Below are 16,866 nucleotides of genomic sequence, written 5' to 3' on the forward strand. Positions count from 1 at the left end.
GATGAAAAAAGCTCAATTAAAAAAAAATAAAATAATTTAAAAAAAAGCTCAAGAACAAAAAAATTAAAGAAAAAAATTAAAAAATAAATGTCTAGAACGTGAAATTTAAGTTAATTTATTTAAATGACTATTACACAAAAGTTAGTTACTACGTTAGTTCAATCATCAGTATTAAATCAAACAAAAGCGATGACACTTGACGAGCCAAAAAACCTCTTTGCCGACTGTGAAAAGGACACAGATCGACTCATTGGGAGAGTCCTAGCAGGTATTTACGCCAAATTTTCGTCATTTTTCGAGCGAGAGCCTCAGACAATTCATTCGACATTCAATTACTAACTAGTTTGACCTGATTTTCGATGCCGAGTTCATTGCACTTGTGTATGTTCGCACGTTATATGACTCAATGTCGCCACACTACATGCGAGTTGCTCGTGTAAGAAAACAGGCTGCTGCCTTAAAAATGTCTGATTTCACTTTTATTTTATACTTTATGATTTTTTTTTCGGGAGTCTCGCATAAAAAAGAGAGAAATAGCAACAAAGCGATGAGAGTTGCTAATAAATTGCCGAAAAAAAAAATAAAATTACTTACACTTTCATTTCACATGTCGCTCGTCTTCGTAACGAAGAAACTGTTGAGTGTGGTTCAAATTTTTTTTTTATTTTTTGAAGTCATTCTATGTGCGACGACGTCGACGTAGACGACAAAAAACGCTTTAAACTAGGTTATACAATAGTCGTGTAGTGTGTGTCGCAGAGCAATGACCGGCGATCCATGACCCAATTGCTGATGCTGTGTATGTGCGATATACTGCTTAGACGTGTTGTGTGTGTGTTTTTCAATAAATTACTCGCATGATCTAAACTAAGCAAAAATAAAAAAATCTTAACTCACTTTTAAAAAAATTTTTTTTTTCTTGATGATGACATCAAGTTTTTTTTTGTGCAAAAAAAAAATAAAATCTAAATTATCTCAAGGTTTTGATAAAATATTTTTTTTAGATCAATTTTTTATTACTTCATGTCGTTACATAAATCAATTTCGCACAAATAACACATCTTAGCTTTCCATTTCGTTTGTATTTCAATTTCACTTTTATTTTGAAAGAAATCATGTGCGAATTTTTTTTTTCGTTAAAAAGTGAGTTGCGAGTTAATTGTTACCCTTGTGAGCTTTTTTTATACGGTATGTACTTAAAAAATGTTGAATGTATGAAAATGAAAGGAAGAAGTATGTTTTACGTAGATACACTGTTACAAATATATAAAATTGCTTGTTATTGTCTTTTTAAAATTATATGAAGAAAAAATATTTTTTTTTTGTTTTTAATAAAATTTTTTAAATAATTTTTTTTTCTTAAAAAATATTCTTTTATTAATTCTAATTTAAATAAAAAACTATTTTTTGAGAAAAATAATAAAATATATATAAATAATTAAATTTTTCAATAAAATTAATTATTTAAATATAAAAAATAATATTGTTCCTTTAAAAATAATTTTCTTAATTTTTTAATTTAATTTATATTTTTAAATAATTTACTTTTTTTTTAAATTTTTTAACTTATAAATAAAATAATATTAAACAAAAAAAAGAAAATATTATTAAAATTAATTATTAAAATTTTTGAGAAAATATATTTGATTTAATTATAAAAATATTTTTTTAATTTCTTAGATTTTTAATTTAAAAAAAAAATAAGAAAACTTTTTTTATAATATAAATAAATAAGAATAAAAAAATAAGAAAAAATAATAAAACTATTTCATACATCTTTTTTTCTAAAAAATAAAATTTTCTTAATTTTTAAAATTTTTTGAACGATAAAAAAAAATTAATTTATTTATTATTTAATTAATAATATAAGAAAATTTTTATTCATATTTAATTATTTTTTACGAGAAAAATAATTTTTTTAAAAAATAATTTTTTTTTAATTATTTTTTTTTTAAATTATTTGAAATTAAGGTTCCTAAATTTAAAACTTAAAAAAAAATAAATAAAAAAATAACTTAAAATTTTTTTTTTATTTATATTAAAAAATATGAAAATTTTTAGAATTTCTCATAAAATGATTGCACAAAAAAAATATTCGAAACATATAAAAAAAAAACATAAAAGGAGATAAGATGACAATGTGCGTCGTGCAATCGCTTAACAGTGTAGTCAAAATAGTAACCAACAAATGTGTTCGTTCGTTATATTTACATTTTTATAAATATTTCCGTGTAAGTAGGTCGTGTATTTACCGAGTTCATTGCACTTGTCATGTATTGTGAGAGAAACGAAGGCCATTGCGGTGCGAGTGAAACGCGACATTCTCGTGCCCCGGTGGTGCGAAAGGAACGGCACGATGCATTACGTATTTTATATGAAAAATAAAATTGAAAAAAAAAAAATGATTCAGAGCGAGAGAGAACGGCTTCGCGAGAGACAATCGTCGTATATGAAAATGCGTTTAATTGAGACTTTTTATCAATTAATATTTTTTTTTTCATATTAAAATGTGTGTAGTACGAAATTTATGCTGAGCGATCTTGAAATAGATTCAGCTCTGTCGTGTGTGGATTTCGTCGCCGTTGTCGACATCGTCGTCGAAAAATATACAGAAGCTCGAAACTACAACGTTTGCTATTTCTAGCAAATGAGCGACCTACTTTTGCGTTTTATTATTATGTTGTTTGTGTATCATGTGTGTAGAATGTTTTTTTGAAATTATTATTGAGCTTTAGTTGCTTTAGGTTTAGTTTGGGGTAATGACTCTTATACACAATGGCCTTCAATTCAATTTTATACTCGGCGTATGGAAAACTATTTTTTCCTATACACGAAATGTGAATTGCAGCGTGAAATATTTTTTTTACAATTTTTTTTTTCGCAAAACAAAAAAGTTCATTACACTTCAAACTTTCTTTCTCTACAAAAAAAAAAATTAAAATAATTAAATCTCTAAAAAAAAAATTTAACCCACTTAAAAAAACATTTTTTTTATGATGATACAAATTTCGGAACTCAATTGTTTAAAATAAATATTATTCACGAATCATGGAAGCAAAACACACAGAGGTAATTTTTTTTTTGAAGAAAGAGAAAGTAATGCGTGAACGTTGGTTGCGATGACTGAACAAAGCCTAAAAGTGAAAAAACTTTCGATTTCAACATGAAATTTTATTTTTGTTATTTATTTATTATTTTAACAAACACACAAAAAAAACATATCTCTTGGACTATATATTTTTGCATGTCTTACACTTTCAATTTCCAACGTTGTTGTTGTTGTTGTAATATGAACGGCATGGCAGTTCACCTTCTCGTCAAGGCAATTACAATTACATTTTAGTCAGGGCATTGACTTGTGGGTTTCATTTATTTTTTTTTGCAAATTTTTCGCTCGCTAAGCAAGTTTTCTATGGGATTTTAGTTCTTAAAAGGTCGCTTTGTGAATAGTTATTTCTTATACAATTGAGCAAGGAAAAATAGAGTTCTGATGTATATGAAGAGGAAAAAAGTATATGAACATACATAACGTTCGTTGCTCTATCTGGCGATGTGTGGATGAACTAATGTGAGGTTATTGAAGGAAAAAAATAATTATTTATTGATTTTTTGTTAATTATTTTAAATTAAATTATTTCAAAAATTATTAAAAATAATTAAATTAATAATTTTTTTAAAAAATTATTTAACGTGATAAATTTATTTTAATTATTTTTCTTTTAAATTTATAATAATAAAAGTTAATTAAAAATATATTTTTTATAAAAATTAAAAAAAATATATTAAAAATATATTAAAAATTAATTAATAATTTTTTTTTTAAAAAAAAAAAATATTATAATTTATTAAATTAAAAAAAAACAATAAATATTTGTTACAAAGTTAAATATGAATAATTAAAAAATATTAACTTTATTACTTTAAATAAAGTTAAAAAATATTTATTAAAAATTATTTTTTTAAATATTTTATTAGGTAATTAAAATAAATTACTTATCAAAATTTATTAAAATTATAAAATTATTAAAAATATAAAATTTTATTTTCTTTGAAAAATTAATATTATTTTATATCAAAAATTATTTCAAAATAAAAATTTAATTTTTTAATTAAATTAATTTATTTGAAAATTAAATTATAAAATTAAAAAAAATTTAAAAAAAAATAAAAAAAATATTAATTTCTTTGAAAAACATATAATTAATTATTATTATTAATATTCAGTTCACATTAAAAAAATAATTTGTTTAAAAATATAGAAAATGTCTTCCTATCATTATATAATAAAAATAAATAATTCTTGTAATTTATTCAAAAATTCTCTTACAACGACTTGCTTTTCAACCTACAAAAAAAAATAAATTTAAATAAAATCGAAGATCATCGAAAGTTCTACATTCTAAATAAATAGTGACATACTTTAGAAGAACATAAACAACATCCAGAGAGAAAAAAAGAAAGACGATCAACAAAAAAAAACTAAAAATTGTAAATATTGACCAATCATGACATAACTATATGACGCATTTTGTAACAAGATTTTTTTTTCCACATTTAAATTTCTTACACGGAACAATAATTTTAAGAAAAAAACAAGAAAGAAGAGAAGAAAAGTGTTAAATATTTCTAGACACGGCTTTCTACGCCGCATCGCATCAAGAATGTTAGTAACAAATTCTTTCATTGCTTCCAGAACAATTTATTACTTAGCCAAAAAAACAATTTTTTGTTCCAAAACTAAAAAAAAACTTGCGAGTACACTGAAAAACTAACAACCAAACTAACAAACATCATGTGCGCTCGCTACTAATACATAACTTAAGGTCGTTGTCCAGTATTTTGCGGTCAAATACCTTTTTGTAAAAAAAAAACTTTTTTATACTTGACACAAACTGAACAACTTTTATGTATATCTTGTACATCCGTATGGTAGTTGGTACTTAAGCAAGAAGCAAAAAGGTATATATGTGGCTTAAACTGAATAAAATAATAAGATATATATTTTATACATGTTTATATACTGCTTAAATCGCGCGCGTTTATTCGCACATATGTTGCTTTTGCGTTTGCGAACAACGAACTTGTCGTACATTCATAATAACATATAACATAATAATGAGCCATAGAGGTACAAATACATAGACAACATTAGTTTATTAACTTTTATCATTTATTATAAAATATAATAAGCATGTCAAGAAAATCAAGCTTTTCAAGTTTCGCAATATTTATTAAGCGCGCCAATTCTATTTTATTTTAAATTTATTATTTTGAAGACAAATATTCAATCAAATGTTACGAAATTTCAAAAGATTTATATTTTTTTATCGAGTTCAAATAAATTAAAATTAAAAAAAAAAAAAATATAAAAAAATTTTTACATTTGAAAAAATCTTAAATAATTAAATTAATAATTTAAAAAAAATATATATTTTTTAATAATTTTTTTAAACTTAAAATTTTTATTAATAAAATTAATAATTTTTTTTTTCAAATTTAAATAAAAAATTAGATTAAAATTTTATAAAAATCAAATTTAAAGTCAATTAAATTTAAAAAAAAATTTAAACTTTATTATTATTAATAAAATTTTTTTTAATAAAAATTTTAAGTTAAAAAATTAATTTAAAAAAAATTAAAAATAAAACAAAATTTTTAAAAATTAATTTAAATTTAAAAATTTGACATTTAAATAAATATTTAATTAAAAAATCTTAAAATGAAGAAATAATTAAATAAAAAAAGTATCGCAAGTAAAAATTTTAAATTAAAAAAATATTTAAAAAAATAGTATAAATTGAAAAATTAAAATGAATTAATAATAAAAATTAAAAAATATTCTCAAGCATGACTTGTTATTTTTTTTTAAATTCTGTTCTATTCATGAATAGTTCTTATACATACATAAAATTACCATAAATTAGATGTGAAAAGTCTTCAGATCATATTTATGTCATAAAATAGCAATAAAATGGTCCAATTCAGCTTAATATTTTTTACTATATGATGCCTAAAGTGAAAACTGGATGAAAGAGAAAGTAATTGAAATTAATAGTAATAATAGTAAAAAAAAATCATTTCTTCTTTCTTTTATTTCTTGCCTCATAATACGAAAAAACAAACAATAACGAACACAATAAAATGATTAGATCTCAAATCGGCATGAAACAAGGCCACATTTTCGCTTTTTTTTTTTGAATATTCATTCAATTTCTTTTTTTTTGTCTTATAAAAAAAATATTTAATAAAAAAAAAAATAAAGAAGCGGAAGAAGACCACGTGTCCTTTTTTTTAATTCAAGATTTATTGAAAACTAAACACGCGTCTTAATAAAAATAATTCTTGAACTTCAAAAATCATTCAATTCAATACGTTTCCTATTTTTTTTTCTTTTGTTTTTCATGTAAAAAAATTGTCCTTAATGGGTTTCTTCCTCCTGTGTTACAAGGACATTCTTACCTTTTATAACACACAAACACACAAAAAAAAAACACATTATCGTCATTATTATTCTCTTTCTTAAACAAATTCTTGAAAGGCATGCCCTTTATTTAAATTGTTATGGTTTTGGTGACACATCTTTTTTTTTGTATTTTTTTTCTGATGAACTCCTTATGTGGCGTGACCATGAAAATTAACAAATATAAAAAGGACAAAATAAGTCATAAAATCATTATTATTTTTTTTTTGTCAAGAATTTTTTTTGCGAAAATTCTTTAAAAAAAAAGCACGTGTATCAAAAATAAGTTGACACTGTTTAAAAAAAAATATTAAAATTGTGTCAAGACAAATTTAAGACACACACAGCAAAAAAAAAAGTGTCAGAATTTTCCACTGAAATGTAAATAAATATTTTCTGATTAAATTTATTTTTTTTTTCGTGCGATTTTATGATAAATAATTGTAATGTACCGTAAAATTTAGCCAAGATCGCCTAATTTATTATTTATTTATGAGTTTAAAATTTGCATGTCAAAATTGTCACTCGCAAAAAGTGCTTAAAATTCATTGCCAAGGTTCATGACATCACACTTACATGGACAAAATTTTTTTTTTTTGCGTCAATTTATTCAATTAGCACAATTTACAATTTTTTTCTTCGTGCGCAATTCCGTGTAATAAAGTAAGCAGGAAACCAGACTGGCATGTAGTATATAACGAAAGAGATGGGTCATGTTTGTAAGAATCTGACACTGACGAAAAAAATAAAAAAAAAATTTTTTTTTGTTAATTTTGTATCTCAAAAAAAAAAAAGTAAATGAAGAACGAAGAAAAAAAGACAGAATAACCTACTCAAGGTTAGTCGGCCATTGACGTTGTATTTGCCCGAATTTAATATTATACTCTTTTTTTGTGTGTTATTTACGTGCTTCTTTTTTTTTCGATGGATTTAATGTGTGTTATTTTACTGGATATCTGACTTACGCGCACTGTACGCGACGACACACGACAACGTCGAGTATGATGATTATTATTATAATTCTTTATTTTTTTTCCTTCACTCACACTCTATTTAATATTCTGCGTTCAATTTACCCGAAAAAAACAACGCGCAGCGTGTTTCGGCAAATTAACTTCTGATTTTGGGACTTTTATGAAGTCATTGCGACAACAACTAGGCAACGAAACACGAAACACAGCAATAATAGGCGAAGGTGAATAGACGATCGACATTGACCCTGAGAGTGAGCGACGACGACGACGCCACTTTTCTCGAGCTGCCAACGAGTTTTAACCGTTAAAACAGTCCCGGAAAGCGCGCTGCATGCAAGTCACTTATTTATTATGCAACTATCACTTCACACCTTGATCCGTCGCGATGCATTGGTACGATAACGCGTGTCTATTTATAGCCAAAGACGAAGAAGTGAAAAAAAAATACGAGAATGAGAGAAGAAGAAGGTTTTGTTTCCGGAAGTAATAAACTTGACACTACACAGATGTACTTATGGAGTGAAGGATAGTTGCATTCCTTGCACTTGTTGTTCTGAGCGGCAAACAAGGTTTTTTTTCTGTTGTTTTTCGTTGGAGGAGGAGGAGGAGGAAAAGACACCTGAACAATGTCAATGTTATTTAATGTGTCGGTTGAAAAAGTGTCGACTGAAGAAGATTTTCTTTTTGGAAAATTTCCAAAAATTTTACGGTTTAATTTTTTTCTTTTTACATAAATATAAGAATAATTAGGCGAATGAAATTTTGAAAAATTATTTCAGAATTTTCAACTTTAATTTTTCTATTTTAATTTTTTTTTATTTTATTTTAATTTTTTTATTTATTTTTTTTTTTTTTGATAAAATTTTTTTTTGATTTTTTCACCTGAATTTGATTGAAAAAATTAATAATTTTAAATTAAAAAAAAAATAATTTTAAAAGAATATCATCAAATAATTTCTTAAATTGATTTTTGGATGAAATTGATAGAAAAAATTATTTTTTTAGTTTAATTTTTTTTTTTTAAAAAAAAATAATAAAAATTTATTTAAATTAAGAAAAAATTAAATGGATTCTTAAAATTAATTTTAAATATTAATTTTGTTCAATTAACTTTTAATTAATTTTTTTTTTTATAATTTAAAAATAATTTTAATTTTATTTAAAATTTTATAATTTTTACGGAAATAATTATCAGAATTCTTATTTTTTTAAAAAAATAGATCTTAAATTTAACTAAAATATTTTTAAAAAATTTTAAATAAATTTAAAAAAAAAATAAAATAAATCTTTATTATAAAAAAATATTTAAATTTTAAATTTTTTTAAATAACTATTTAATAACTTATTAATAATTTATTTTATTATTTTTTTTAAATTGAGTTTCATTTTTAATTATTATAAAATTTAATTTCTAAAAATTTTTTATAAATTTATTATTATTAAATTTTTCAATCAATTATTTTTTTATTAATTTAAATAAACCCTTTAAATAATTTTTCAATAAAATTTTATTTTTTTGAAATTGTTTAAAATTGTAAAATTTAATTGAATTAAAATATTTAAAAAAATTTCAAATATTTAAAAATTTTAAATTATCAAGAATTCCTTTAAAAACTAAATTTATATTTTTATCAAAAAAAAAAAAAAAAATCTGAAACATTTACCAAAATCACTCCTGCCTCATCATCAACAAACAACTCAAAAACTCGTTAAAAATTTTCTTCTCAAGAAAAAAAGAGAAAAAAATCGTTAAATGTGAATTGTAATTATTATTTCAATGAGTCAACTTGTTATTTTTTTTCTATTCTTCTAAATAAATAAATTATTCCACGCATGGCGAACCGAGAACATAGTTCATCGTACATTTGGTCTGCGAAGAACTAATCCAAGGTCATAGCCCGTTTGATTATTCTATTTCCCCATTTATTTTTTATTTTATTGTTGTTGTTGTTGTTAGGTTGGCTTTTTTTCTATTGTACATTTAATTTAATAATAAATGATGGAGAAGAGTCAAGAAGATGATTAATTCATATGGCAAACATCAAAAATAGAATCAATTAGCCCAAGTGAAGGATTTTTCTTACATTTTAAAATTTGGCGAAAATCAATCATTTTTTTTTTGACTTCTTCTTCCATTTTGTTTTATTTTTTATAATTTTTTAAAAGTAACACACTCGACACAAGTAGAATATATAATAAAATAAAACACAAGTTCAAGGTGAACCATTTAATAGTAAGTCATGATGTAAGTCATACCAACTACAGTAATAACCAGTAACAACAAAGAAGACAAGAACGAAAAGGAAACAGAGAAGGAATTTTTTTTTGCTCGTTTCTGCTGAAATACTATTAAAGCAAGTACGGACGATTGAAGAGCAAATGAAGTAACGCATGTGAAGTTGAATGTTGAGGACATTGTCCTTTCACCCAAGTTTGTGAACAGCGCTCGGCACAAATACATGCAACGAGCGCGCGATAAAAAAAGCATTGAAGCATGTCTCGTCGTACAACGCCGTGGATTTGTACGCGCGCGATGAAAAGCCGAAACGAAGTTTCTTTTGGGAAAGTTGATAAAATTCGAGTCTTCAAGATCCACAAGAGTAACATCATTACGTAATGCGTGTGTGTGTGTGTGTTGATATTCCCTCTGCTGCTTCGTTCTCCGTTTGTGGCGTAGAATGTTTTTCCTCTGTTGTGTTGAAGCAAAAGAAATATTGTACAAAAGAGACTCGAATGTCAATAGCCTTTGTTTCGTGAATGTACGTACATTTTCGTCGTTCGGTATATGTTTGAACGCTCGTTGAACGCCGGTTGTACGATCCCCACTCTAGCTGACCTTCAATATTCATACGGGCTGATGTTATTACATTTTGGTTTAGTACACCAGCAGGCAGTACAAATTTTCCTTTCATTGATACAAGTTTGAAATTTTATGTAGTGCGCGCCGCAAATGTAAATATTTTTTGTTTCAAACAAAAAAATATTTGGAAAAATCTGGAAAATAATAAACAACATATCAATTTTATCAAAGGAAAAAAATACAAAAAAAATCTAAAAAATATTTAAAAAGCAAAAAGTTCCTTAATAAATAAAAAAAATTAAAAATAAATAAAAATTAAATATTTTAATGGAACTTAAAAAAATTTTTAAAATAAATAAATAATTAAATAAATAAAAATTATTAAAAAAGTGTCTTAAAAAATAAAAAAAATTAAAAAGAGTGAAAATGATTGTCTCACCCGATAGTTCAAACTCTCCGTACAATCCGTCAAACAGTTCTCCATTGCGACACGTTCGCATGGTGCAAGTGCAAGAATGTTCTCAATCCCAATCACAACTTCCCTCCCCATCGTCCTCGACATCTCCCGCAAAATATGTGATAACAACCAAGTTCCCAGTGACACAAAATTCGCCGCCATCCGCTGGCATGATAAAAGTTTCTTCCTTAATCCCTCCATCCGCATCTCAGATCCGTCCTGAAACATATCATCATCAACCATCGACACAATATCCACATATCGTCAGTAACAGTCACGACTATCCCCAGGATTACCCGAATAAAATGCACGTCGAACATCATTATCAAAAACATCCTCCTGTCATGGATACGACAATCTCGACAGTCTCCGCCGCCAAAAATGGTGACCAAGACTTGAATATAGGTACGTTGTTGCGCAATCTTGAAAAAAAAAATAAAAAATTAATAAAAATCGAAAGTCATTGACTGAAAGTGAAAGAATTTCTCCCGTACATCGTCAATTAACGCATCTCTCATGATAAAATTCGTTCGTGCACGCTACATTTCTTCATGGGTTGTAATTTTTTACTTTTTTTAACTGAAAATGTAAACAACATAAATCTGTGAAAGAAACAAAAAAAAAACTTACTTTTACAATGTCAATAAACCTTGAAGTTATTTGAGAGTGAGCGCACGAACATTAGAAAATCTAATTATGGAAATGTATGAAAAATAAGATAAGAGAAAGTTTTCGACAGAGCATTGATCTCTGAAAACGAAATTTTTGTACGTTCACTCGTTTGCTGTCTAAGTGATGTCTGTCGTGTGTGCAAAAAAGTTACTTTTTCTACAATGAACACATGAATATGATGCAATTTTAGAAATTTAGTTGGGCTTGTACTGTTTTTGAAATTATTTAAAAATTTTTTTGGAAGAGATTTTTAATGTTGAGTATTTTTAAGTTAGAAAAATGTTAAAATTTTAACAAATTAAAAATATATTTTTACCAATTTGAATTGAAATTTGTATTAAAATACCAAGATTTCTAAAAAATTATTTAAAAAGTAGAAATTTTCTTAAATTTAAATAAAAAATATTATTAAAATATTAAAAATTTTGTTAAAATTAGTTAAAAAATAGAAATTTTCTTTATTATTCATTAAAAAAAATATAATTATTAATTTTAAATTAATTTTTTAAAAATTATTTTAACGGAAAATCTACAAATTTTCTTATGTTTTTGATAAATTTTAACAAAAAATTGTAATTAAATATAAGTTTTTTCATTAAAATCAGTTGAAAAGTAAAAATTTTCTTATTTTTTCAATCTGTTAGTAAAATTTTTTTAATATTATTCAAAAAACCCGTATGAAGTTCTTTAAAAATATGAGAATTTTTATCAAAATAAATTGAAAAGTGAAAAATATTTAACTTTTCATACAATAAAAGAAATTTATTTTAAAATATTTGGTACATTTTTGACCTATTCGAGCAAAAAGCTGTAAAATATTATGAATATTTTGTTAAAAATAAGTTTTAAATTTAATATTTAATTTATATTTTATTAAATTTTCCTTGTTTTTATCAAATAAAGAGGATAAAAAAAAATTTTTCTTAATTTTTTTTAACAAAAGCTTTTAATTTTTTTTAACTATAAAGACTAAAAATTATGAAAAAAATTAAAAATATATTAAAAATCAGTTCAGAAACCAACATTTTTTTATATTTTTAATAAAAATTTACCAAAATTATAAGAAAAAAATATTTTTCTAATTTTTAAAAAAATAATTAAAAAAAATACTTACTCGATATCTCGACAAATTTTCTTCCTAATACTTAAAAAGTCCATGAAAACATTTTAAAATATCGCACAGACCATAAATCCTTAAAATTTCACGTCACTTGTAAAAAAAATCCGAAAGGGGAAAGGTGCCTACATTGATGACGACAACCAACAAGAGCATTAACCTCCGCAGCAGCAGCTACTTTTGCAGCTTTTACCTACAAACCACTTGTGAAATTTTTAAAATTTGCATCTACACAGCTTGTATGTCTCGAAAGTGCATTGACTCGATGGTAGCTGAAAAATAAAAAGAAATAAAAGTTTATTTACCTTTTTTTGTACAATTCATAAATGAATGACGACGAAGGCAACATAGAAATCTGTGTAATGAATACTTTTAATCTTTCGTCTATTTTAATTTTTTACAAAACATTATGTTGCTGCTTTCCAACATAGACAAGATTCAATGGCCCATTGAAATAATAATTAGCATTGTTATTTGAGAAACTACAACGCGGCGCACAAGAAAATGTATGTTGTGAAAGACTATAAAAAAAATAAAGAAAGCCACAAATGTTAATATAGCATACAAAAAATGAAAGGAAAGGTTGATGACTGCCGATCTTGCCATTTACTTTAAAATTTAAATTGTTAAAAAAATTTACATTTTCAAAAATTTTCCCTCTAAATAACCTAATTTTGATTTTTTTTTTGTGAAACAATTTTTTTTTTTAAATTTCACTCAAAAAATCAAAAGAAAGTGCAAGTTTTCAATTTTTCACGACTTTCCACAAAAAGGTCAATGTTTCGTCGTTGCTTTCATTACGCAATGATAAATTGATAATAACTCCGGTAATAACATGTTATTTATGAAAAAAACTGCACATTTTTGCATCATACATAAATAGCAGTGATTATGTAGCTGCATAACTTTCTTCGCTATCTAATGCATGCCGATTATCGCAGCACCAAAGCAACTCGTATTGAACATTATCGCAATCGCATCGCAGCGGAGAAAGTTAAATCTCATAATAAACGACGAACGAACGAAGTACACGATGATACCGAAGAAAGTAATTTCTTCTTTCTTTCTTTCTTTCTCCATTTCTCTCGTTTTGGTCTGCGAGCTATATACGGCATATGGTGTGTGTTAGTAAAAAAAATAATTTCGATTTCAATCTCATGTAACAATTTTTTTCTATATAAATATTCAATCGTTTAACAGACAATCTAATAAAAATTAAATAATTTTTTTTATCTTTTTAGAATTCGATGGAACGACAGTGCTGTGTCGCGTATGTGGAGATAAGGCATCGGGATTCCATTATGGCGTACACTCTTGCGAGGGTTGTAAGGTAAGTGTCTTGTGTCAATATGCTATTATAAGTTTTTTTTATTAAAATAAATATTTAAAAAAAATATATTTTTAATAAAATTTAATTTTAAATTAATTAAAAAAAAATATTTTAAAAATAAAATATTAAAAAAATAAATTAAATTTATTGAATAAATAATAAATTTAATTAATAAATATTTAAAAAATTATTCTATTAAATTTCATAAAATTTAAAACGATTTTTTTTAAATAATAAAAAAATTCATAATGTAAAATATTTTTTTAATAAATTTAAAATTTAGTTTTAAAAATAAAAAAAAATATTAAGAAATTTTATAAATAAAATTAAATTTAAATTGATTAAAGATTTTTTTTTTAATTCAATAAAATTTAAAATAAATGTTTAATTTAAATTTATTATTGTTATTCATACAAATTTTAAAATTTAATTTAAATAAAAAAAATTCATAATTAAAAAAATTAAATTTTACAATAAATTATAAAATTAAATAAAATTTAAAATATTTTTTTAAATATAATGAATTTAAAATTAATTTTAATGATTCATTCAAATAAAATAAAATTTAAAAAATTTTAATTAAATTTTAAATATATTTAGTATGAAAAAAAATTTTTTATTATTATAAAAAAAAATTATTTAAAAAAATAATTTTAAATAATTTTTTTAAATTTAAATTTTTTTTATTTATTTACCAAAATTAAAATAGATAAAAATTAAATTTCATTAAAATTATATTTTTTAAAAATAAACTAATTATTATTTTAAGAAAAATAGAAGCAAAACCGCGGCATTGAAAAATCATAAATCTGTCAAACATCACTCAGAACTCGTTATTAGTAGTTGGACAAAAAAAAACTTGTCGTACCTACTGAAAAATAAAATAAAAAATCAATATCATTAACAAAAAATTTCCGCTTAAAAAAAATTAGAAACGACCAACACACAACACCCAGTTTCACGGTCCGTATAACAATATTTAAAGGCCTAGGCGAAAATTTGACCATGAACCAGTTCATTCACTTTTTGTTTCTTTTGTATTATTTTGTTTTTTTTTCGGTGTATGTGGTGCTCAATATAGCGTGTTACTTAAATATTTTTTATTTTATATATTTTTGTTCTATTTGTCTATCATCGTTCTTATGGTCGGTCGGTTGTTCTGTAAAAAAAATTACATGGAGAGAGAGAGAGACATAAATGAATATTTTGACTTAATTTTAAAAATAGGTTAGTTTGTGTATGGGTGACGATGATAATAAAGGCGAGAATGTGTGGGTGCCTTGCTTGAACAACAACGACGACGACAGACGACGAAAAACATTAACTTTGGAGATAACTTTGGATGACAAAATAAGTTGTGTTAGTCATGACGCGATTTTTTTTTTAATTAATATTTTTTTTTAGTTCATTGACACACAAAAACATCAAATCGATCAAAAAAGATAATTTTTGTGATAAGCTAAACTCAATAAAAATACTTCCTTGTCGAGTACTGAAAAAAATATCGAGTTCAGTGTAATAATTATTACCAACTCTTCAAACATTAAAGAACAAAAATCTAAAAATAAAGAATAGGAAGAGACGAAAAATAAAAAAAAATAGGGAATTAGCATAAATGATGGTTCGACGTCGATATCGTGCGACGACGGCTCGTGGTGTGAAATATAATAGTTGAAAAACTGGGCGGAGAACCAATGTTGAATAATTATGATAACTCAAAATATTCGTGTCACTAAACTTTTCAAGGGCAGTTTCGGATGTCGAATTTTTTTTAGAAAGAGTTCATTTCCCTTTCTTTTCAAAAATAAAAAAACTTTCTTTGATTTAAAAAAAAAATTAAATTAAAAAAAAATCTCAAGTTTCAAACTCTTGACAGTAGACGTACTTCAATGTTCGTTTATTTTATTTTTTTTTTATGAAAACAAACAATAGAAGAGCGAAGGTGCATCCTCTTCAGACCTTTTTTCTGCTTTTTTTCTGGATGAATGAAAAAACTTGCGTTTTTTTCGTGCAATTATTACGTGAGAAATATCGAATTACGCTCTTCAGTGCCCATTTTTGTAACATTTTAATACAAAAAAAAAATCTTTTTTTTTCGAATTTCAGAAAAAACTCAAATATTGAATAGAAAAGGGTTCACGGAAGTCCATTCCATTCAATTCAATTCGTTTCACACAAATGGCTGATGATGTTTTACTGCGTTCTAAGACAACATGAACTTCACGTTATGTTGCGACTAAAAATAGAATGCAATGCAACGACATGCTCTGGATGCCAATGACCTAGTAGAATATGTTTCATTCTATTTTTTTCTAACATTTTCTCGGTACGAGCATCTATCGACTATTAAGGGCATCGCTCCTCCGTCGTTTGTTACAAACATAACATTGAACATGTTCTTGATGCAGAGAATGTCAGTGTGTGTGTGTGTGTGTGTGTTTGAATGAGAAATTACACTCCTACGATATAATTCTCCCTAGTTAGTTGGTTAGTTGCGATGATTCCCCCATTCTTTTTATTAAATAAGGTCATTGTACTGCAATTTAGGCCATCAACCTTGCAACACATTGTGTATGTTGTTTGCAAAAGAGTAGGGAGTGATATGGAACAAATTCTTCTAGTTTCTTGCTATTTCTCGGAATATAGCGTTATGAGAGATTTTTTATTTGTTAGAAGTTAAAATTGTACTTTTAAAATAATTAAATTAAATAATTAAAAAAAAAAATTTAAAAAATTTTCAATAAATTTTTTAAAAATCTTAATTTTTTTGGTTAAATTAGCCTAAAACCACTAAATTTAATTTTAAAAAATTAATAAAATATTAAAAACTTGAATATTTATATAAAAACCAACTTTTAAGACTAAAATAAATTTTTCTTTAAAATTAAAATAATATAAAAAAAATTATAAATATTTTTGATTAAATCAGCCTAACATCTTAAAATTAATTTTTTAAATAATACTAAATATTTAAAAAATAAAATCAAATTTTCAGGCAGAAATTATTTAAAAAATTATTTTAATTTTAATTATTTTTTTTATTTATTATTTAATAA

General features: G+C 24.3%; 1 protein-coding gene across 1 annotated transcript in view; it reads left to right on the forward strand.

Moving 5' to 3' along the window:
* Window positions 1-16,866, forward strand: part of LOC134828085 (ecdysone-inducible protein E75) — a 53,450-nt gene that overhangs the window by 11,288 nt on the left and 25,296 nt on the right. The window contains exon 2 of the mRNA XM_063841044.1: window positions 13,722-13,810. Coding sequence (XP_063697114.1) covers window positions 13,722-13,810 — 89 coding nt within the window. The remainder of the gene's footprint in view (window positions 1-13,721; window positions 13,811-16,866) is intronic.

Source organism: Culicoides brevitarsis, chromosome 1, assembly GCF_036172545.1.
Source record: "Culicoides brevitarsis isolate CSIRO-B50_1 chromosome 1, AGI_CSIRO_Cbre_v1, whole genome shotgun sequence".
Classification (NCBI taxonomy): Eukaryota; Metazoa; Arthropoda; class Insecta; order Diptera; family Ceratopogonidae; genus Culicoides; species Culicoides brevitarsis.